At 43.7% G+C, this 24,870-nt stretch overlaps 1 protein-coding gene across 4 annotated transcripts in view; it reads left to right on the forward strand.

Moving 5' to 3' along the window:
- BLK (BLK proto-oncogene, Src family tyrosine kinase) overlaps window positions 1–24,870 on the forward strand; it is a 51,864-nt gene that overhangs the window by 11,499 nt on the left and 15,495 nt on the right. Inside the window, exons 1-3 of one of the 4 annotated variants that reach the window (XM_070376020.1) lie at window positions 2,139–2,242; window positions 21,912–22,020; window positions 24,348–24,402. In XM_070376020.1, coding sequence (XP_070232121.1) covers window positions 21,913–22,020; window positions 24,348–24,402 — 163 coding nt within the window. In that variant the 5' untranslated portion in view covers window positions 2,139–2,242; window position 21,912. Of the gene's footprint in view, window positions 1–2,138; window positions 2,243–17,110; window positions 17,226–17,927; window positions 18,210–21,911; window positions 22,021–24,347; window positions 24,403–24,870 lie in introns of those variants that run through there. The other 3 variants (XM_070376018.1, XM_070376019.1, XM_005886684.2) reach the window with 3 other exon arrangements.

Genomic DNA, 24,870 nt, shown 5'->3' on the forward strand with positions numbered 1-24,870 from the left:
AGAGGCTCACCGGAAGCATTACTAGGGCTTGGACAGGGGTCTGGGAATCAGTCTAATTCCAGGGAAGTGGCAGGAAGAAACATTCCATCCTTCTGGGCCTTCAGGAGAGACATGGGGTCTCTGGGGGGAGAAGGAACAATAAGCTGCCCCACAGGTTCACCCAGAGGGAGACATTCATTCTCTAGGATAGTTTTGGAGGGGAGCCTGTGGAAAGGGGAAGAGTAGAGTGTGTGTTTAATATAGTGGCTGCCATTAGCACCTGGCTTGTAGCATCTATAAAGCGCTGCTCACATGAGCGGCTGTGAGATCCGCACGGCAGCTCCTAGAGGAGGAGAGGGGCATTCAGCTACCAAGAGGCAGAGCCGTGACTGAAATGCGTCCCTCGTGATTTAAAATCCCTCCTCTTCTGCTGCCTCGGGAAAGGTGGTGCTGTAGTCCTGGGCCAGGACGGGAAGCGAACAAGGCGATGGACCAAAAGGAGGAGGAGGTTTGGATCCTGGCATATCATGCAATAACCCTGAAGCCTCGAGGGCTGGGGCAGGGATGGAATTTCACGATGCGATCAACTGCCTCTGTCGATGGTACAATGGATGCCACGTGAGAAGAGGAGCTGTCTGTTCGCTCACTCAGACGTAACTATGAGCTTTTCCTGAGGCACGAGTCACATCAGTGGACAAAACAAAGGCCTCTTCTCGTGCAGGACGACAGACACCAAACAAATTTGGAAATATATGTCATGCCAGGTGGTAATCGGGGGAGAAGTGGCATGCATGGCCTGACCTGCATCTTCCAGCATCAGGCTGGTGGGAGGGCCGGAAGAGAAACAGAAGAACAGCTGGGAGGCCACTGCAAGGTCTTGGCTTTGACTGGAATAGCAACAGTGGCCCAGTTCTGGCTGCATGCTGAGCCCGCAGAATTTGGTGATGGTTTGTGGGAAGTAGGAGAAAGAGCGGGAGAAACTCCAAGATGGAGGCACTGTTTAGTGAGATGGGAAATCTTTGAGGCCTAGGGGGTTTGGGGAAAAAAAACAAGGGGGTCCTTTTGGCCATTTCAAGTCTGAGCTGTTTACTAGAAATCCAAGTGGCAGTATGATTGGTGATATAGTCCACTGCTTCTCTGAGCTCTACCAACCCCTCCTCTGGCTCTGTTCCCCCCTGAGCATCACGGACCTCCTAGCCTCCAAGCACACTGGAACCTTTCAGATGCTGCCAGGCTTCCCAGAGCCTCCTGCTGTTGCAGCATAGGCCTGGCTTCTCTGTGCCCCACCTACTTGCTGAGTCAGATTTGATAGGGAGCTTTTCCTGGGCATGAGCAGCACCTTGTGGGGCAGGAGGCAGCTGCCCAGCTCTTGAAGACTGCGCTCCATTGGTGCTGAGCCCACCGTGGTGAGACCTTGCCTACTGCTGGTGCAGCCCCAGCTCTGTGGTCAGAGTTTTTGGCCCCATTACATGATTGGGTGCTATTTCCCAAGGTCCCACAATTGGATCCTGAGTCCAGGGCCCTCCCCCTCAGCTAAGAGTGACTTCTGGGAAGCCAAAGAGGTACCTTTCTCCTGTAGCAGCTTCTAGAGCAGCCCAGCGCTGAGCCCATGGTTCAGGAGGGTAACCTCCAAGAGGAGGAAGCTGAGCTCCCTTAGATGCTGATGACAGTGATGCATGCTGGCTGCTCAAAACTCACTCAACAGGGAGGAAGCTGAGGTAGGCAGCAGATGGGGGAAGACACAGTGTCCACAGCCAGCTGATGGTTGAATCCCAGTTCCTCCAGTTGCCCAGGAGCTGGCAGCACCGCCCCACCCCACACTGAGCAGCCTTCTGGCTTCACATGGGCACTAGAATCGCTTTATGCTAGACAAGGCACAGACGATCCTTCAGATCCAGGCTCCAGCCAAGGCTGTAGAGAGCAGGTACTCCTGGCAGAACTTGGCTTCAGACATCAAACAGCCACTTTCGTGTGTGTTTACTTAGGACATTCAATTTTTGAAGACTAATCTGTGGAATCCCTGCTGGGAACTGGGTTCCAATTCTGAGGACAGACATCCCCAGGTGGGGGAGGGTGAGAGGTTCTGATCCGTAGGAGGAGCATGGGGCAGCTCTTTCCCCTCCACGCACAGCCCCTCCCACAGCTAAAGCTCATCGTCACCTTGTTTGGCATCTCCCCATCCCCCTTCACATCCCCCTTCTCTGATCTCTCGTCCACCACCTTTCACAGAGGCCCTCTGCAGCTGCCGTGATCTTTCGATCAGGTAAGTGGGTCCACTTGAAGCCATCTAGAGGTTCATGTGGCTTCTTGAAAGGAAGCCCGGCTCCCTCACATGCCCTCCTCTCTGCCCTCACCTACTCCATCCTCCCCACTGACTCTGCTCCAGGCTGAGCCCCTCCAGGGCTCGCAATCCTCAGCCCCGCAACCCAGGATCTTCCATCCTGCCGTCCCCCTGCCCTTTCAACCTCAGGCAGCTGCCTCTGGTCACTCAGACCTGGGAGGGCTTTCCTCCACTGAATAACCTCATGTCTCTTTCAAATCCATCACACGGGCTCTGCTCTCTGCACAAACTCACCTTTCTCAGAAGTGATTAGCCATTTTCTCTGCTTGTATGCTGTCTGGGCTGTCTTTGGCTCACCTCTCTGCCAGCCAGCATGCAAGCTCCGGAGCGCATCCCTGGTCTCTGCTCCCCACAGCATGCCCAGGACCTGTGCTCACGGGCCTCTGTCAGGGAGAACAGGCTCTTCACAGGAAAGGAGGGAGGCAGGAGCACGTCAGGGGGCCACACTGCCCGAGGTGGGCCTGCTCCCACACAGCTGCTGGCAAACCCGGTAGTCACAGGAAAGCAGTTTGACAGTTTGGATCAGGAGTCTTGAAATAGTTCCTTGGTGTTGAAGCAGAGTAATTTTCCTTCTGAAGGCCTGAACAGAAGGAGGAAATCTGAAAAATAGGCAGTCCAAATACTATAGATTATAGTATCACGATGACATTCATTTTTTAACTGGAAGTTTATACCTCTTAGAAATGCATTTTTTTTTTTTTTTTTTTTCTGGTTAGGACATATCTTTCTTTTATTTACACAACACTGAGGGAAAAAAACAACACTGAGAGTTAGACCATGACAAGTTGCTTTCATGATGGTGTTGATCAGTACATTACTCTGTTACCAGAACTTCTCTTGCCTTTTAAATTTCTCTTATCCGGTCTAAGGAATTTGGCAGTTGTCTTCGTGTGCATTGCTTCAAATGTGATAGCAAATCCTTTTACACATATCTTGGTTACAGACCATAGCAAAGTTTCATCGATTTGTAAATAGTTTCCACAGTAGGAAAAAAAAATCAATAATAACCGAAAATAAATGAGTTCTTTTTTTTTTAAATAAAACTGCAATTTTTCTAAATGGTCAAAGGATATGAATGGGCCATCCACAGAGGGGAAAACCCACATAAATCAATAAACATCTTAAAAGTAATCAATAAAAAACAAATAACAAAAAGATTCCATTTATTACCCATTGGATTAGTAAAAAGCAATGTCTCGTGACACCGGTTTTGGCAAGCATGTGGAGAAATGAGAATTCTTGAGTATTGCTGGGAGGAGGACAATTTGGTACCTTGGAGACAGTTTTGGGACTCCACAGCCAAACTGAAGGATCTCACGCTATAGCCCTGTGGGTCCTCACAGTACCCTGGAGTCACGCTGTTCAGAGATAGTCTCACACGTGTGCAGGGGGACATGGGCTCCTCACCATGGAGTTTGTCATCATGAAAAAGAGGAGACAACTCAATTGTTCCTTAGCAAAAAATGATTAAAGGGGCAAATAAGATGTGGTTTATTCACTTAATGGAATACGATTTTTTAAAAATAGAAGAATTAGGGATCTGTATAGCAAAATAAATAAACCTCAAGAATAAGTTTGGGTAAAAAAAAACAAGTTTCAAAAACGTTACTTGCATTATGAGGCCATAAGTCACTTCAGTCGTGTTCGACTCTGTGTGACCCCATAGACGGCAGCCCACCAGGCTCCCCCATCCCTGGGATTCTCCAGGCAAGAACACTGGAGTGGGCTGCCATTTCCTTCTCCAATGCATGAAAGTGAAAAGTGAAAGTGAAGTCGCTCAGTCGTGTCCGACTCTTAGTGACCCCATGGACTGCAGCCTAACAGGCTCCTCCGTCCATGGGATTTTCCAAGCAAGAGTACTGGAGTGGGGTGCCATTGCCTTCTCCGTTGGCAAAGCATACAAAAGTATATATTGCTTGTGGCTGTTTATTTGTATGTCATAAATGTACAAAATCATATGTGGTAATAACACCCAGTTACTTCAATATAATGATGACTTTGGAGACAAAGAAAGGAGAAAATTATGATCAAGCTTTAGTAATATTGGTGACGTAAAAAGAGAGAGAGGAAGAAAAAGAGAACTGAAGTAAATGTGGCAAAATATTAATACGTGTTTGATGTTAGTGCTGTTACATTTGTTTCTGAGTTTTTTATGTATATAAAATATTGTGAAAAAGCTAATAGTGAAAATTAATAAATACATACATAGGTGTATATATCTATAATCTTAGGTTGGGGAAGATATTTCTAAGAGGGAACACCAAAAGCAAAGATTGGTGAGAAAGATTAGTAAACTGACAAGATAAAGATGATAATCTTTTGTGCACAGTAAATACTTTAAACAAAATTTAAAAGAAAATGAGAAAAGTATTTAGAATATATTTGACAAATTAATGTATAAATTAAATGTATCTATGATATAAAGAGTTCCTGTATGTAATTAGGAAAAATGATAAACACCTCAATGTAAAAATAAGCAGAGACTGTGGACAACCAATTCATCACATGAGAAACACAAGTGGTTGATAAATACATGATAAATATTCACAGAAAAGTAAATTAAAGCCATGTTGCTTTTCACTTATTGGATTGGCAAAGGTTTGCAACTTGATAAAAGCTCTTGACAAAGATAAAGGGAAATGAGCTTTCTTCATTGCTGTAAAAATATAAATTAAAACCATCTTTGCAGAAATTAGTATCAGAGTTCAAGATCCTTAAAAATATGCATCTTCTTTGACTTCATAATTCCTCTTATAGAAATATAGCTTTAAAAATATTGGACAAACAACTAAAGATTTATCCTATAAGGATGTTTACTACAGGTTTATTTATAGCAATCAAAGGTTGAAAATAACTTATTTGAGCAATAGTGATTAAATAAATTAATGTTGTCTGTAGATGGCATGCAATTAATAATATTGGTTCCCAAATTACCCTTATGTATATGTAGTTTACACTGTACTGTTTGCTGAAATAACCACGTTATTATACTGCATAAACAGGCTGGTTCCATCTTCTTAAGGGGATATGCAAATATGAAAGCTCTGCAAATTCATCACCAAAGTGTTCATAGTGTTTTTTTCATATGTGGTGAGATTTTGAGTCTTTCTAATTTTTTCCTTTATATAGATCTTAATTTTCTGATTTTCAATATATGTATATTACTTACTTAGTCCAGGGAGTTGCAAAGAGTCAGACACGACTGAGTGACTGAACGACAGCAACGAAACAAAAAAATTAGATTGAAAAGTAAAAGATAACTTTTTAAATAAATTAACTTAGTATAAAAAGAATAATAACGTTTCCTAAAGAAAGTACAGGGAAATCCATATATCCAGCTGTCTGAAAATGCCTAAAGGACAATTTGGCAATTATGTATCAGAAGACTTAAACATATTATGCTGTTGAGGCCAGCAATCCCACTTCTAGGATTTTTAACCTCAACAAAGATTAACGGGGGACTTGAACAAGGGTAGGGTATATGAGCAAAGGACATGTTTGCAGAATTATTTCTGATACTAAAAAAATGGAAGCAGTTTGGGCATGGAAGCAGAAGAATGGGTAAATTAAGTATGGTACCACCTTCCAATAAGAGGCCCCACAGCCCTGCATGTGATGCAACATGCAAAGGGGGTAAATGACAGGAAAAGGTAGCCGTGATACAGTCTTAGAAACAGGTCACAGAACCGGATGTCGATCATGATCCCAGTTCTGCGTTTTTTAAAAAAATGCCCATGGAAAATGGCATACCAGAATGTTAACTAACAGTGAAGTAAAGTAGCTCAGTCGTGTCCGACTCTTTGTGACCCCATGGACTGTAGCCTACCAGGCTCCTCCCTCCATGGGATTCTCCAGGCAAAAATAGTGGAGTGGATTGCCATTTCCTTCTCCAGGGGATCTTCCCGACCCAGGGATCGAACCGGGTCTCCCGTATTGCGGGTAGATGCTTTAACCTCTGAGCCACCAGGGAAGCCCTAACTAACAGTGATTATCTCTAAATAATGGTGCTGTCAGTAAATCTTATCTTCCTCTCTACTTTGTGAATTTCCTATAACTGCAAGCAGATTACGTGCGGAAAGAGGAAAGTATATTAATGTGATTCATCAGAGGAAGCCAGGTCCTCCAAGCATGGCCTGAACCCACAAAGGATAGAATTCCGTCACCGCTTTCATCCTTTAGAATGTTGCTCAGGGGCACGTGTCCCATATATTTTTTTAGGGTAATTGCCAATTCATTTTTTTTTTACTTCACCTTTAAAAAACAATATTTAATGGTATTGGGAGAAGGAAATGGCAACCCACTCCAGTATTCTTGCCTGGAGAATCCCGTGGACAGAGGAGCCTGGCGGGCTACAGTCCATGGGGTCACAAGAGTCGGACTCGACTTAAGGGGCTAAACCACCACCACCACCACCACTATTTAATGGTATTATGTATTTAAGCGTATTGTTCTATGTTTAACACAAACCGCACCGAAGGGTGTGAAGTAAAAATGTAAAGTCTTTTTTGGTCGTTAATTTCACTCTCCAGAAACAGCCCTGTTGGCAGTTTTATTTATACCAAAGGGCTTTCAAACATTTTTTCATTTGCAAATATATTTATATACTCCCCTTTTTTTTTCTTTTCTATGATTATTTATACAAAGTACTCTTCAATAAACTCTTTCACCTAACAATAATGTATTCCAGGCATTTTTGGTCAGTTAGATCTTTTATTCTTTTCCCAATTTATTTGTCTACCCATTCATTTGCCAAGTTAGATTTTATCACTACATAAGTTATCCATAAACATTATTTCTTAAAATGTGGAAAGCTCCAAAGGGTCTAAACTGAAAAATAGAAATTTGTCCCACCTTTCCCTCTCTCACCCCACAAATAAAGGATGCTAGCAGTTTTTGTTTTTAAATCTCCTTTTCATCACCTTTGTAACTTTAAAGAATACCAATACTTTGATTTTAAATATATCTCTGGGGCAATTATATCAATTCCCACTATGAAAGATGCAGAAGCCCTTCCTTACCTGCCTCCCACCTGTACCCTCTCTTCTTTATTGAAATTTTCATTTGTGGTTGGTTCAATCTGTAAATACAATAACTGTGAATATGAAGGGCAGACAAGGAGGTATTTTGGCAAATGTGGAGACTCCTGGAATCAAATCCCCGTGCATATGAGGGGGCTGTGTATGGAATCAGACAGTATACATTCTTTGTGTTTTGTTTCCTTCTCTTAGCATGGTGCTCTGGAAGTTCACCATGTATAGCTGCTGCTGCTGCTAAGTAGCTTCAGTCGTGTCTGACTCTGTGCGACCCCATAGACGGCAGCCCACCAGGCCTCCCCCGTCCCTGGGATTCTCCAGGCAAGAACACTGGGGTGGGTTGCCATTTCCTTCTCCAATGCATGAAAGTGAAAAGTGAAAGTGAAGTCGCTCAGTTGTGTCCGACCCTCAGCGACCCCATGGACTGCAGCCCACCAGGCTCCTCCGTCCATGGGATTCTCCAGGCAAGACTACTGGAGTTAGTATAGCTAGAGTGATCAATTACAACTGCATTTTTGAAATCCATTTATCAGTTAATGGACCTTTGCGTTGTTTCCAGTGGGAGCTAATGAGTAAAGCTGCTAGGAGTGTATGCCCACGAGTCTTTGTGTTAGATGTGTCCACTGCTGTTTGATCAATAACTAGAAATGAAATCTCCGGATCATAGAATAGAAGCTCCCAAACTGGTGTCCCAGGCTTCTGTTCCATTTCGCTTTGCTGTCGGCATTCAATGCTGTGTGAGAGCTGCAGTTTCCCCGGAGCCCGCCCAACATTTGCTTTGGCTGGTCTTTTAGCAGTAGCCATTCTGGCGGGTATGTAGAGGTATCTCTTGGTGATTTTAATCACCATTTTCTCTAACGATTGATAATGTTGATCGCCTTTTCATGTGCTTCTTTGCCAATCATATAATATCTCCTTTGTTCAACTATTTAAGTTAAATTTTTGTCTTCTTTTACTGAGTTGAAAAAGTTATTTATATATTCTCACATCAGATACATGTTTTTCAGATATTTTCCCCAGTCTGTGGTTTACCTCTTCATTTCCTTAATGGTGTCTTTTAAAGTGCAGACATTCTTAATTTTGAAAAACTCTAATATATCAAATTTTCCTTTCATAGTTCATGCTTTTATGGTCTAAAAGATTTTTTGCCTGTCAAAGTCAGAAAGATTTTCTCCTACGATGTTTTGCTAAAAATATAATGTATCCTTTTTAGCAGTTTTTAGGATTTTTTCATTATCGCAAGTTTTCAGCAATTTGATCCTGATGTAACTTGATGTGGTTTTCTTCATCTATGAGGTTGAGTGACTTTCTCAAATCTTTGAGTTTATAGTTTTCATCAAATTTGGAATTTCCATCTTTCATTTCTTCCAATTTTTTTTCTTTTCTATCCCTCTTCTGATAATCCAATGACATGTTTTTTGACCACATAATACTGTCTCACAGGTCACTGTGCTTGTTCTTTTTCCACTTTTATTTCTTTTTTTATTTAAAGTGCTTCACTTTAGTTTCTTTTTCTGTTGCTGTGTCTACAATTTCCAAGGTCCTCATCTTGTTCTAAAATCCTATCATGATCTACTTTTACTTGTTTATCACTTATTACTTAATTTTCTAATCCGTTTCATGCTTTTCACAGATGTCATCTCAGTGTCTTATTTTCATTACTTCACATACTTTGGAACAGAGTAGAATCAGCTAACTTTCAAATCTATAGGACTGATTTTTAAATATCAGTCTGTGACTCACTATATAGTCTTGATCACGTCTTTGGACATCGGTGAGCCTCAGTTTCTTCATCTATAAAAGGGGAAGGAGTGTGTCTGCTGTCAGTACTAGAGGCACTACTTGGAAAGCCCTGGCAGTGTGACGGGCTTTGAGCAGGAAGGAGCACAGGCACTCTGCGTTGGTATTCACTCTCCCGTTTGATGGGCAAATCCTACGACAGAGAGTTTTTATAAGTTAATTTTAGATCTCCGTGCCTGTCAATCCGTGTCTGTCGACTATTACAGATAATTACAATAACTGTAACATTATTACAGTTAACCCCAAAAATGTCAGGGACCTAAGACCTTTTTTTTTTCTTTCTTTTTTGCTGTCTTTACCTTTCCCAAATTCCTGTTTGCAAGCATAAAATAAAGCCAACTTTTTCAGTCCAAATGTCCCCACCACCCCCTGAAACCTGTGGAGGTGCTTCTCTGCGCAAGTCTCCTTTCTGTTTACCAATTCCACTTCTGAGTTGTGCTTAATAAATATCGGAGAGGAGGCTCTCGAGGACCAATGATGGATAATGAGAAAGAAATTCAGGCTGTGAACAGATGTGCATTTGGGAGCACAGCTGTGAGCCTCAGCGTGAGAGAACACGGCTTCACGTCAGAGAGGAGACTCAAATGCCTGTTCAGTTTCTTCTGCTTCTTCCCCTCTGTCTTCAGCCTGCAGAGGATGAAGGTGAGGATTCTGCTCACAGGGTTGTTCTGAGGCTCCTGAGATACACATGTGAAAATGCTTTGCCAATTGGCAAATATTAGAGTCACGCTGGCTGTTCTTGTAGAAAGGGAAGTTATCTCCCCCATGTCCAAAAACTATATAGAAATATATTAATATGGAAGGAATATGTGTATGGAGGACAAAAAATGTTTCCTTTCAAGATAAGAGGATCAGTGGTAGGAAAACTATAAGCATTATTTATGAGAGACTCTTTTTTGATTTTATTTATTTTTTAGAGCTTTTGTGTTGGGGTGTAGTTGATTAACAATGTCATAGTTTCTGGTGAGCAGTGAAGGGACTCAACCATACATATACATGTATCCATTCTCCCTAAACTCCTCTCTCATCCACACTGTCACACAACACTGAGCAGAGCTCCCTGCACTAAACAGTAGGTTCTTGTAGGTTATCCATTTTAAATACAGCAGTGTGTATATGTCCATCCCAAACTCCCTAATTGTCCCTTCCCCCTCATCCTTTCCTCCAGAAAACATGTGTTCATCCTCTAAGTCTGTGAGTCTCTTTCTGTTTTGTATGTCAAGTTATGAGGGACTCAAATGAAGGTCTGCCTGCAATCTGGGAGACCCAGGTTCGATCCCTGGGTCGGGAAGATCCCCTGGAGAAGGAAATGGCAACCCACTCCACTATTCTTGCCTGGAAAATCCCATGGACAGAGGAGCCTGGCAGGCTGCAGTCCATGGGGTCACAAAGAGTTGGACACGACTGAGCGACTTCACTATGAAGGTCTGCAAGACTATCTTTTAATCCCTTTGCAAGTAATACTCTGGAAGTGCAGCCAAATAAAAGAAAGTCTTCGTGAAGTGGGGTAGGTGAACTTGTCTGCATCAGCATGGTCAGGGAGCTAATTAAAAATGCAGACAGTTGGCCCCAGGCTGGACCTCCATGTCAGAACTGCTGGGGCTGGAACTCAGGAATCTGCAAACTCCCAGCTGTGATAATGCAAGTTAAGCAACGACTATGCTAAGAAATCATAGCTGACTCCATTAGGAAGTAGTGAATTCATGATTTAATTTTGTAATAAAAACAATGCAAAAAAAGAAACAAAGTAGATTAAAGTCCACAGTCCCATCAGTACCAAATATACCAGTAGCTGTTTGCATTTCGACATATGGGCAGCATGTTTTACTTACCACTACTGTGGTTTTTTAAATAAACATGTATATGGTGTCTCCAAATAAAAGAATTTTGTTCACAAGCTAGTAATTATCACAAGAATTTAAATACTATCCTGGTGCCATTTTTACACATAATTTGCCTAACAAATTTCAAGCTTCGCTATGTCAGCAGAATCAAATGTAGGTGACACAGTAAGCACGCATCTGTATTTTAACACATTTTCACAGAAATGCTGTCTTCCTTCCTGAAGTTTTGCTCAGCACCCTCAAACGTTTCACCACCTGAAAACAGTTTCCATCAAATTTATCATTGTGGGGAGTGAATTTCCACTGTGGGAACGTTTTCAGTTTGCAAAATCGAAACAGCCACATGTGTGTCTACTCATCTCCAAGCCTAAGTTGGCAGCCACTTTGGCCCAGGGCACACACAAGTCCAAGTTCACTGCCAGCTCGCCCAGCAGCCCCGAGGTACCCAGGCAGGAGTTCCAGCTCTGACAGTGGGTCCTGTGAAAGCACTGGGCAGATATCCCACTAGTATTGAAAATACTGCACAAGGCATTCACTGTGGTTTCCTGACTGATCCCATCACGTGCTCTACAATCTAGCCAATGGAAAAACTCTGTTTTCTGAACAAGGGTTTTGTCTCCATGTCTTTGGGAAGACACTGTTTCTCTATATGCGGATACTACTTAATCCTGGTGGAATTATGCATGGCATTTTTTTTCGGATGTTCTCTCATTCTCATCCTTTACTCTCTCAACTCCCAACTAACAAGTGTGAAAGGAATGCTGGAATTAAAGCATCCGTATTCAGTGACCTCTCATGGAACCATTAGCTGAAAATGTTGATAAGGAGCTTTTCAATGAAAGGATCAGGCTGGCATCACCTGAACCCAGATCTATCTTAGCATCTCTGAGGTGGTGCAGCTGGGTATTTGAGCCTCCTGACAGATGAGCCTCCACGTGACGTGAAGCACATATCACTCCTATTAGGCATCCCTATCAGAAGAAGATGAACCTGGATGTAGTGAATCCTGCAGGGTTAGTTCTATGTATGAGAAACACCAGCAACCTCAGACATGTGGCTGATACCACTCTAATGGCAAAAGACGAAGAGGAATGAAAAAGCCTCTTGATGAGTAAAGGAGGAGAGTGAAAGAGCTGGCTTAAAATTAAATGTTAAAAAAATTAAGATCATGGCATCCAGCCCCATTAACTCATGGCAAATAGAGGGGGAGAAGGTGAAAGTAGTGACCGATTTTCTCTTCGTGGGCTCTAAAATCACTGTGGATGGGGACTGCAGCCATGAAGTCAGAAGACGTTTGTTTCTTGACAGGAAAGGTATGACAAGCCTAGACCGTGTGTTGAAAAGCAGAGACATTACTCTGCCAGCAAAGGTCCATATGGTCAAGGCTATGGTCTTCCCAGGGGTCATGTACAGTAGTGAGAGCTGGACCATAAAGAAGGCGGAGAGCTAAAGAATTGATGCTTTTGAACTGTGGTGCTGGAGGAGACAGGAGAGTCCCTTGGACAGCCGGGAGATTAAACCAGTCAATCTTAAGGGGAGTCAACCCCGCATACTCATTGGAAGGACTGATGCTGAAGCCAAAAGGCCAGTAGTTTGGTCTTCTGATGCGAACAGCTGACTCATTGCTGTGAACGATTGAGGGCTGAAGGAGAAGAGGATGAGATGGCTGGATGGCGTCATCGACAATGGACATGAACTTGGGCGAACTTTGGGAGATGATGAGAGACAGGGAGGCCTGGTGTGCCACAGTCCGTGGGGTCGCAAAGAGTCGGACACGACTGGGTGACTGAACAGCAAGAACAATGAGACACAGGGGAACCCATTATGAGCCATCATGAGGAAGCAAACTCCAGAAAGCGGAACATTCCACAGGGCCACCAATCTGGATCTGACAAATCAACGGCATGAAACAAACCCAAGCAGGGGCTAGGGGGCGAGGGTGGGAGGTCACTCCAGTAAAGGTGGCCCAAGGGACTCAACCATCCCATACAATGTGTGAAGCTTGTCTGAATCCTGAATAGGACAAACCAACATCAGGAAGCCCTTTTTGAGACAACTGGGGGAAACTGATTATGGATTGGATGTTAGATAAAACCACAGAGTTACTGCTCCTTTTGTTATGTGTGATAATGGCATTGTGATTATGTGAGAAAAATGTCTCTATGTTTTAGAGATGCGTACAGAGTATGGAGGTGACACAGCATGTTTCAAGCCATGAGTTTCGTTTCACTTTAAAGTTTAAATCCTTTATAAAATGATTTGTCTTAAAACACTTAAAGTATTTCCATCAAGAAAATAATTTCTAAGCCTTCCCTGGCTGTCCCATGGTTAATGCTCCATGCTTCCAGGGCAAGGGGTGTGGTTGATTCTTGGTTGGGAAAACTAAGATCCCACATGCTGGGCAGTGTGGCCAAAAAAGGAAAAAATAAAATAAGTAATAATAATAGTATCTAAAGATAAGTGGTGAATCTGGGAGATGTGTATAGAGGTGTTCATTATACTTATGCTTTATATTTTGAATTTTTTCGTTCAAAACAGTTTCGATCTAAAAAATTATATCTGAACCATCCTTTAAGGATTACTTAGTGTTTTCTCACAGGTAGAAGTGATTTCTTCTTGCTCAGCTCACAAGACCTCTCTTTTGAACGCCACCTGCCTACCCTGCTTGTTGTGACTTGAGTGTTCGTGTCTTGTCTTACCATCCCTAGAGAACAGACATCTTCCTTGCTTCATCTCTGTGTCTTCGCTGTGCCTGACACAGTATGCAGTTTCTGTGACTGAGTGGACACAAGAATGTAGTTTCTAAGAGCCAGCACTGTTAGAGCACCTGTGACCATCATGACCACAAGTGGAGGGGATGATCACACAAGGCGAACTGCCTTCATTCAGGCTGAGTTATCCTGAACAGGAGACTCGAAAAATGAGTTTTGGTTCAAGTTCTTTGGCCTCTTTTTAGATCAGAGTCATAAGCCCATCATTGTATTCTTCTCATCTAGGAAATGGGCATTGCGCTAGAGGATTCATGGAGGGGGGCAACACTTGGAATGCTTAGACGTTGGCCAATACTCCATAAGGATGCAAGGAACTCACCAATGGGAGGCTGGTATCTCATCATGAGACACCAGCCAGTGCCCAAAATGAGCCCTGGCTCTGCTCATAGGCTCACCTGTTCCACCTTGAATTGGCCCCTCACGTCTGTCAGGTCAAGTCACAGAGTTGAGATTTTGGCCAAGAACACGACAAAATTTCCAGACACCAGACTTAGGAACCAGTCAGAGGTAGGCTGTCCCCGCAGCTCACTAGCTCAACTGGGCTTCAAGTCTCAAGTCCATCTCATCTGTAGAAAGAAGGTGGTGCTGCCCGTTTCACAGTCACTAAAGAAGCTGTGACTGGTAGTTATTTGTATATGTGGAGTAATAGTGAAGTATTTATTAAACACTTACTTTATGGGCCACGCACTGTTCTAAGATGTGCCAGGAGCATGGAATGACTCATCGAATCCTTACAGCAGTGTTAAGCAAATTTCGCAAGGACACAGAGGTTGAACAGAGCAAGACTGGGGTTCAGACCTCTGCAACCTTGTCTTTGGTGCTCTGTGGTCTGTCTCAAACACGACAGTGTTCGTGGGGTGTCTGGCTCAGTATCTGGCACAGGAAGGCCACTTAACACATGAGAGTACCTGGTATTTAAAAAAATCTTTTTGCTACAAGGCATGCGGGATCTTAGTTCCCCAGCTAGGGATCGAACCCAGGCCCCCTGCACTGGAAGCAGAGTCTTACCCACTGGGCTGCCAGGGAAGTCCCGGCACCTGCGCTTTAAAAGAGTAAACCAGAGCCAAACGTTGTACTTTGTGTACCTCAATTTTTCAAAATTAAAAAAGTAAACCAGCGTCAAACTGATTTTTCTGTCTGCCACCATGTGCATTCCAGGGTTGACTTCGTATAATAGAAGATTTTTTCCCTCTACATCCACTTCCTGCCTCTCAGATAGGCTGCTTCTGGAGCAGCCAGTGCAGGTGGAGGGACTCTGAGCCATCAGCACTTCTGGGGCCACCTGCCATTCACATTGGCCTCTCCGGGCCCTCAACCCGAGGGGAAAGGTCAGGGACTTCAGGGGGTCCCAGGCCAGCTCGGAGCACCGTGAGGCTCTCCTCTGTCACCCAGCTCATCCTCCAGTTACGATTTATTTAGTACTCTGTCTGCTCTGGTTCTTTCATCTGGTTTGGTCTGGGTAACAACCGTATGACTTATGTACAGGCCCTTTGACCTTTATAGAACCTAGGGAGCTGCACCCTGTGTCCACATTACAAACGTCTTCCACACACTAACTTGGACTTGAGCACGTCAGCTGATGAATGAACCGCCACCTGTGTGTCAACAGTTCCGTCTCGTCCGGATTAGCACTTTCATCTGAGTAATAGTGTTTGCACAACTGTTTCCATGTTTTGGTGCCTTTTCCCCTAATTTTACACAAATGGACAAATAGTCATTGGAATTACACGTGTGACTGTGGGTAAGTGCATAATTAAAAGACATCTGTGAAAGGCTAAAAATAGACCAAGTTTTTCCAAATAGGCAAGACATAATTGACAGGTTATCAGTATTCATTTAAAAACATGCTAAAAAAAAATGGTGTTCCATAATGCCAGGACCAGGATGAAGGAAGCCCACAGACAGGGTAATGCAAGCAGAAAAGTGCATGGAAACCTGGTTTAATTCTGCAGAAACGAACTGCCTCCTCAGCCCCAAACAGGAAAGTCTATTGTTTGGCTTTTTTGGCATTCACCTTTGAGTATGTTTTTTCCAAAAGTCTTTATATATGAAAAGGAGGAATAGTTTCATACTTCCCCATTTTATCGGTGATAAGACTGACTCTAGAAGATGAGATGATTTGCCCAAGTTCACCCAGCCTATTGGTTGCTTGCTTGGACCACCCACTTCCCCTGGACCAGGGAGGAGGGAGACTGCTGTGCCAGGCTCTCCCTGGAATTCCACACCTCCCCTCTCCATCAGCTCTCGGAGGGCTTTTCCTTCAGAGGCAAGTGCAGTCCCCACAGAGATGAAGATAAGGTGTCAGAACTCGAACAGTGAGCCCTGGTGATAGAGCCCCAGGCAAGGCACCCATGCACCCTCTTTGGGCAGGGAGGTCGGGGGCAGGATAGGCTGAGAACTCCTTCCAGCCCCTGACTCCGTTACCTTCAGTGTGATCTTAGCAAGTCACCTGGCCACTCCATCCTCAGCAGTGAAATGAGAATAATTGTAGCCACCCTATGGATGCTATGTGCTATGCTAAGTCACTCCAGTCGTGTCCAGCTCTATGCCACCCTATGGATGCTATGTGCTATGCTAAGTCACTCCAGTCGTGTCCAGCTCTATGCCACCCTAGGGACTGTAGTCTGCCAGGTTCCTCTGTCCACGGGATTCTCCAGGCAAGAATATTGGAGTGGGTTGCCATGCCCTTCTCTAGGGGATCTTCCCAACCCAGGGATGGAACCGGCGTCGCTTATGTCTCCTGCATTGGCAGGCAGGTTCTTTACCACTAGCGGCACCTGGAAAACCCTATGGATGCTACATGAATATCCAGTAAATCATATCTATCAAGTCCTTTCAACCTGTGAAATGCAACTGTAAATAAAAGGTTCTAAGGTTGAGGCTGTGTTTCAGGCTACAGGCATCTTCCCTGGGGCCCGCATTGATCTCCCTGCTCCGGTAAAGGTCTGCACGGGGATCTGACCTAGTCCCAATAAACAAGCATGAGCCCCTCCCCAGCCTTCCCCTTCTCTTGCTACTCCCCCACCCTCTCTGCACTACACACACACACAGCATACACACGGTTGCTCTGCCATGCGCACACACACAGGTGCACGGGTGTGCGCTCTCACACTTACACATATATCCTTCTCCCATCAGTCCTTCACTGCTGGAAGGAGCCCAGTATCCCCTGAGTGCAGCAAAGCCCCTGAAGCTCCTGGGACCTGCACATGTTGCCTAGGGCTTCTGCACGGACCCTGAGTTTCCTGGCTCCACCCAGCCTGACACTGCTAAAATTTCACAGCAGGGTGACAGCCCAAGCACGGGGCAGGACGCTGCTCGTCACATGCCCTCCTGATTAACTCGGGCTCCAGTCAGAGCCCCAGGGGTGGAGGGACCCTGGAGAACCTATGTGTTTAGAAAACCCATGGAAAACCATCTGCATACACACTGCTAAGGAACTGAAGGACAAGGAAGTGTAAGTAGTGGTGATTTAATCTGAGGAATTGTATTGATACTTCTCGTCAAGTTATGTGGATGTCCAGTTCTGTTGTTTAAGTGGAGAGAAAGGTTTGCACAGAAAGTTTAAAACTGGTGGCAATAGGGTTGACCAGACAGGGTTGGTCATTTGCACAGGTGCAGAACCAGATGTCCATGTAGGGAAAATTCTAGAAGCTGCTGCCCGCCGACCCTTCGTTGAGCCAGGAGGAAAAGCCTGAGACCCAGGGAGTCGTTCCCCAGTGCTGGGGCTGACCCTGGGGCAGGTCTTACACCCTCTCTGGTGCTGAGCAAGTCATTCACTTCTTTTTTCATTTTTCTGCTTGTACCAATAAGATGTGCTTGCTGTTAAAGAATTCAAGGAACATATAAAATCATAAGAAAGCAAAAGTCACATGAGGTCCTATTATTTGAGATAAACAATATTAACATTTTAGGAAATATCTTTTTGGAGCCCTACTTTGCATCAACACTCCTACACACACCCACACACACATTTTTTTAAATTTGCTTTTTCCTTCTGTTGGAGGTTGGGGGTGGGGGTGTTCTACCTCCTTTTCTGTCTCTACCTCCCCCGCCAATAACCTAAGTAAACATCTTGCTGTTTATCCTCCCAAACCTAACCCTAAGCCTATACAGGGGTTTCTCGTCTCATTCTTTTGTTTTTCCGAATGTGGGTAAACCTCACCTGCTTCGTTGCATCCTGCCCTTCTCACCTAACAATATGTTGTAGAAATTCTCTTAGCCTCGCTGGTAAAGATCTAGCACTTTTTAAAAATAGATGTATCATATTTTAGAGAGTTTTAAAGTCCAGCTTTATGGTTGGTGAGCAGTTACAAAGTTTTTTATGTTCTGGTTTTTGATGCTTTATTGCTGCAATAAAGCATGTATATCTTATACATTCTTATATAATGATGTCTTATTACACGGTGAGATTCTTGGAAGAGAGATTGTAAATCGAAAGGTATGTATATTTTTTCATTTTAATAGAACTTTAAAGATTGCTTTCTAAAAGTTTGGTAATATTTAATCTTTTATTTGTTCAATAAATGTTTATGAAGCACTTATTCCATGCCAGGCACTGTTTTGGTAATTTAGATTTAACAATGTTTAATACAAAAGTTCCAGTCTTCATAAAGCTTTCAACCTAGAAATGGAGTGAGAGAGAACAGATGAAATAACAATAATAAATACTTTTGTACCAGAAGTGTAAGAAACACAATTTTCCCTCTATCATCAACAATTGGTATTACCATTCCTTGTATTTATTTCCCAATCTTATTGATGTAATATAGTGTTTCCTTGATACTCTGATTTGCGTTTTCCAATTGGGAAGTAATTTTAGCATTTTCACATGCCTATTTAGTGATTCACATTTGTGTTGGATGGATTGCCTATTTATATTTTTACTGATTTTTCTATTGAGTAGATTATATGCTAATCCCATACTTCTTGTCAATTTTCATGAGCTCTGTGTATGTTATAAATAGACATTTGTCTGCCATACAGTTTGCAAATCTTTTCCCCAATCTATTGCTCATCTACTGATTTGATGCTTAGTACCTTTAGCATTTGTGAATTTGCCTTTTTGTTATGAATATGTCTTTATATTCTCTCGTAGTTTCCAGCTAGTCTATCTTGGTTCATTGTTATCTCCAGCTCTGAATCATATGTTGTTGTTCAGTCACTAAGTCGCATCTATTTCTTTTGCAACCTCATGGACTGTAGCCTTCCAGGTTCTTCTGTCCATTGGAATTCCCAGGCAAGAATACTGGACTGGGTTGCCATTTCCTTCTTCAGGGGATCTTCCTGATCCAGGGATCAAACCTGCATCTCCTGTGGCTCCTGCATTGGCAGGTGGATTCTTTACCACTGAGCCACCAGGGAAGCCTGGGTCATACATATTAGACTCCTAATTTTTCTTCCAAATTTTTAATTTAAAAAAATTTTTAATATTTTTTTCAGTATACCCGGAACTTATTTTTAATGTGGTGTGAGATTGGGGTGCAGTTGCACTTTCTTCTAAGTAGATAGATATCTTCTCAATACCTTTTATTAAAATAAACCCTCAGCTCTGCACTGAATTAAAATGCCACATTTCCATATGTACTGGACTCTGTTTGCATGCTTATTGTTATGTTTCACTGGTGAGACATCTGTTCTTATACCACTTACATGCTATTTTGATTATACTCTCCTTTTTCATAATTTTAAAGCTGGTATAAAACTTTATTTGGTCTTAGAAACTTTCAGATAATTTTATCCAATTAAAAAATCATACTTATTATTGAAAGTACTTTTAATGTCTGTTGGGAACAAGAAATAAGCCATAATCAAGAAAGAGAAGAAATGAAAATAATTACAAAACAGTATGATGTAAACCTTCATTGCAATGAATTTGAAAAGTAAAGGAAATCAAAGACCTCTTATAAATCATATAAATTATCAAAATGGTGTAAGAAGGAGGAAAAATAGCAAGAGACAAATTCCTGTAGAAGAAATTGGAAATTTATTTAAAGATCTATTATTTAAAATCCCAGGAACAGAGGACTTACCAGCTGAGTTCCATTTAGCCTTTAAAGAACAGATAGCCCCAATGTTATTAAATTACTCAAGATTATAGGAAAAAAGATGAGCGCCCTGGTATGTTAGGAAGCCAGCATCATCTTAATTCCTCATAGACTAATCACACTTGGGAATATAGATTTTCATTCAAAATAAAATATTAACAAATAGGATCTAACCATGAATCAAAAAGACTAATGTACTGTAACCTAATAGCTTTTACTCCAGAATGCAAGGATATTTCAATAGAAAAAAATTTATCAAGATAATTCATTACATCAACAAATTAAAGAAGAGAAATTACTGTGTTAATAGATGTTAAATAGGCACCTGGTAAAATTCAGCAGCCCTTCCAAGTACAAACCTACTATCCCTTATCCAAGATATGGGTCCCTAAAGATCTCTGAAAACTGAAACGGTGACCTGTCACTTTGGCGCTATATTTCATTTGATGTTAAAGGTGATCTAAACCAACAAAAGAGACTACTTAAATACAAGTAAATACAAAAAAGGGGTTTTGCTGGTGGCTCAGCGGTATATAACCCGCCTGTAATGCAGAAGACCCAGGTTCAATCCCTGGGTCGGGAAGATCCCCTGAAAGAGGGCATGGCAACCCACTCCAGTATTCCTGCCTGGAGAATCCTATGGACAGAGGAGCCTGGCTACAGTCCATAGCATCACAGAGAGTCAGACATGACTGAAGCAACTGAGCACGCACACCACAAATACAAGGAAAAAAGTGTTATTCTTTAACAACATGAATTATCAGAACTGTTTTCATTATTAGTAACTAAAACTAATTAGTAATTAGTTTACATTGTTATTACTACTAATAATTAGTAATTATTATAGTACTAATAAAATTAGTACTATATTACTCACATAGTTTACAATGTTCTGTATGAGAAATATACTAAAAAACAATACTTGTGGGTTATTTGTTACTATGGTTCTGTATCCATTATTCACAATTATTATAGTCTTTTCTGATTTCAAGATGATTTTGAAGAGAAATAATACGAGGCGTGTGCTTTTTAACTCTGAAAGAAATGCTTTACGGTGTTACTTTGAGTCTAAGAGGCTGCTGCTCAGAGGGCTAGCATTTATGTATCACTAAGAGAGAGGGGGAGATGCTGCTAATTACCCATGAATCATCATTAACTATAAGGCGCTGAGATGCGGGAAAGGGGTGCACGATGTATATATCCTATGGCAGTCAGGAACCCCGTCATCCACACACCCTCCAGACAACAGCCCTTTCCTCCGTAAGCACCTGCCTGGTGGGGGCGGGCCAGCGTGAGCTGGAGCGTGGTGGTCTAGGGTCAGCCCAAGCTCCAAAACTGGCTCTGTGTGTCTGACCAGGAACCAGCTATTTACCAGCTCAGACCTCCCACTTGCACTCATTTTGGAGATCTGAAGGATGATATGAGATAGGTACAGTTCTTGGCAAGAGTAAGCTCTCCCCGAACAGCTGCCCCTGGAGTGAGGGTGCTGATGACATGGTGGGGATGCTGGGGCCTTCCCCACATCTGTCACTGAAGTCTCTTTATTCAATAAAAATCTCAATCATATTCCATTCGCCTCTAGAGAACTTTCCCAGGTATTACTGAGAAGTTGACCTTGGGTGCCTGTGCTCTCACTGTGCTGTGAATTACAGCATCTCATCTGAAAACCTGAGCTGGAAAGAACCTCAGAATGTTCTCATGGTCCACGAGAGGGGATGTGATCTTCCCAAGTTAAGACTGAAACCCAGACCACCAGATGCGTTGGTCACCTCTTTCTAGATAGCGAGGCTCCTGTCCCCAGGGCCTGGGATCCACCCCAGCAGGTTTCGGGCACTTTCCTCAGACCAGACCATCTCTGAGTCCTAAACCCAGGCGTCTCTCCTCTCTGGGCCACCTCTTCTGGCTCTTGGAAAAAGATGCAGACAAGCTTAGCCCGCCCAAACCCCTTCTGAACTCATGTTCTGACTTTGACATTCACACTCCCCACTACTGCCTCTCTACCTTTGTAATCGGCCACCGGAAGGGGTTTGGGGGTTCTCTTGTGCACAGAGGTTCTGAAAACTAACATCGCTGATCTGCTGCGTGCTCTCTGACAGGATGGGAGTGGTGAGCAGCAAAAGGCAGGTCAAGGAGAAGGGTAGGAGTGGATGGAGCCCTGTGAAGACCAGCACTCAGAGCAAAGAGCCCCCACCACTGCCATCCCTGGTGAGTGACCTGGGTGCCCAGTTGGAGAGGGTGGGCGACGGGAGCACAGAGCCTACCTGTGCGGCTCCAGGGCTGTTACCTGTCTCCAGCCAGGGCCAGCACCATCTCTAGATAATTCAGGGCTCCAACAAACAGGCCCCCTCCCACGGCCACCCTGGCTCAAGTCGTGGTGGTGGTATAGTATAAAATTAAGCAGCCAGGTTGTTGAGTCAAAATTTATTAGCTGTGTGCTTCGAAGGAGGTTACTTACCTCCCCTATGCCTCAGTGTCTGCATCTGTAAAATGGGTCCAGTTAGAATGCCTTTCTGATGGGGCTGTGACCATATGCAGTGTATATACAGGTATAGAAGGCACACTGCCTTTAGCACAGGACCAAGCCTGGTAGGCCTACCTGTTAATTCTTAGCCAGTTTTCAATGGGCAAGGGCAGCCTGAAGAGAAAAGGAAATAAAGAAATGTCAACTTGAAAAAAGGAAATTGGGGGAGTCTGGAGCATTTAACAACATCTGCTGCCCCATCCCTGCCCAGAAGCTCCTGGAGATCATTGTCCCCTCTGGTCTGCTCTCAAAGCACCATTTGATGGTACCATCCCCAAAGATGCACTTTTAGACGACTATTCATGTCTCCTCCTGCCTGGCCACCTACCCCTTTTCATTTGGGGCAGCTGGGAGTCATGCCTGGATCCCCCACTCCAGATCTCTCTGCCCCCATCAGCATATCCATCTGGCCATTGCTTTATTCTGACAGTGACCTGAGGTGGTTGGGGGAGAGGGGATTGTGAATCCCATTTTCTAGAGAAATCTTCTCCATCTATGTCCCAATTTAGTGCAGGGCTTGGCAAATAACGAAATGTTTGTTGAATGAACAATTGATTCACTGGGCAAACTCTGACTTAAATTGAGTTTGTTACTTGCTAATAAGTATTAGAGTTTGGAATGCTTTTAACTTTTTTTAAAAAGTCACATAATATATATTAATTATGGAAAAAAATTATAAATACTCATTTGTCCCACTGCCCAATGATACCAGGATTTTTCACTTCAGAGCTCCTGCCTCCAGACCCCTTTCCTGTATGTTACTTATGTGTTTATATTTTCAACGGAACCATGCGATACATGCCGTTTTGCAAAATGCTACTTCAAAATTGTGTTCAATAAATATAGAATACAAAAGGAATATTTGTAACACATACATCAAGTTGAAACTAAGAACAAAATGAACACCCAGCACAGCACCCCCTCATCCTCAGAAGCAGAAAGTGACCAGTTGAGACCGTCTGCTGCCCCCAGTCCATCATCGTCACCTCGGGGCTCACTGACCTGAGTGTTTATCATTTCTCAGCTTCACTTTTTCGGTGTGATCACATATGTATGCATTTCTGTATACTATTCAGTTTGATTTTGCCCTTTGAATCAGATGGCACATATTCGTCGAGACGTGGGATCTTTTTTTTTTTTAATGTTTATTTATTGGTTTATTTTTGGCTGTGCTGGGTCTTTGCTGCTGCTCAGGCTCTTCCCTAGTTGTCGTGCACGAGCTTCTCACGGTGGTGACCTCTCTTTTCTCAGAGCACGGGTCCTAGGGCACGCGGGCTCCGTAGTTGTGGCATTCAGGCTTAACTGCTCCTCGGCATGTGGGCTCTTCCCAGATCAGGAATCGAACCCGCGCCTCCTGCACTGGCAGATGAATTCTTTACCACTGAGCCACTAGGGAGGCCTGGAGACCTGAGTTTCTGATCTCTGTTACATATGTGGGTTTTATCCACGTGAATGTGCAGGACTGTAGCCGCAAACTCCTAGAGCTGTCCAGAATTTCATTGCATGACTTCCCAGCCAGTTTGTCTATTTGTCTGTCTTTGGTCAAAGAGTGATTTCCACACTTCAACAATTTTTATTTAATTTTTTGGGGGGCTAGGAGCATTTCTGTATAACACTTTCTGGGAATACATTCATTGAATTTTAGCGAAATATGCTTTTTAAATAATTTCCCTCGAGAACAAATACTCTTTTGCAACTTCATCTTTTAAAGCAGAGCCAGGCTTATACCCTGGCTGGTGATCCAGTTCCCCACCCCCAATTCCACAGCTGCTTCTTACGAAGTTGGGGCATCCCCATGTACTCCTCCTCCAACCCTGTGTGTGGTCTGGCAGACGGTGGGGGTGGGTAGTGGGGATTGGTGCTGGCACCTGGAGAGTTTCAGCAGCTCATATAGAATTTAACTGTGCAGCTCGGGCTCCCCCAGACCCTCCAGCTGGCAGCCTCGCCCCACAGGGCCCCACCCAGACCTCAGGGTGTGAACTAATATAGAGCGCCTGCATTTCCGCTCTAGGTTGTGTTTAACCACCTGACTCCCCCACCTCCTGACACCACGCACCCAGATCAAGGTAAGAAGGGGCTGCAGCTGAGCGCCCCCTGGCCACGTCCTCTGGGCCCCGGCTTCGTGAGGCTGGACCAGGGGCTAAGGCGGGAGCCGCTGCCTGGAGAAGACAAGCCCTCGAGGGAGAAGTCTGGAGGGAGGCTGAGTGAGGTGCCCCAGGTTTCACCTGTCAAAGGGGATCTCTCCAGGAGTCTAAGCACCAGCTCCTTCAGTATCTGAGCCTCAGTCTTTGCAAAAGACTTTACAAACTATAAATGAACAGCAAAAGAGTTACCGCAAATACAGACAGCATCATCAAACCCAGGCTTTCAGAGATTCCAGCACCCAGCTTCCAAGGGTGAAAGCCGATGTTCTGCCTCCCAGCCCCTGCTCTGTCCCACACATGGAAGCACCATCTTGTTTCCCAACCCACTTTTAAAGGCCCCCCACCAACCTTCTAACCACCCCCAGCCTCCACTTCACTCTGATGGGAGGG

This window comes from Bos mutus, chromosome 8 (assembly GCF_027580195.1).
Source record: "Bos mutus isolate GX-2022 chromosome 8, NWIPB_WYAK_1.1, whole genome shotgun sequence".
Lineage (NCBI taxonomy): Eukaryota > Metazoa > Chordata > Mammalia > Artiodactyla > Bovidae > Bos > Bos mutus.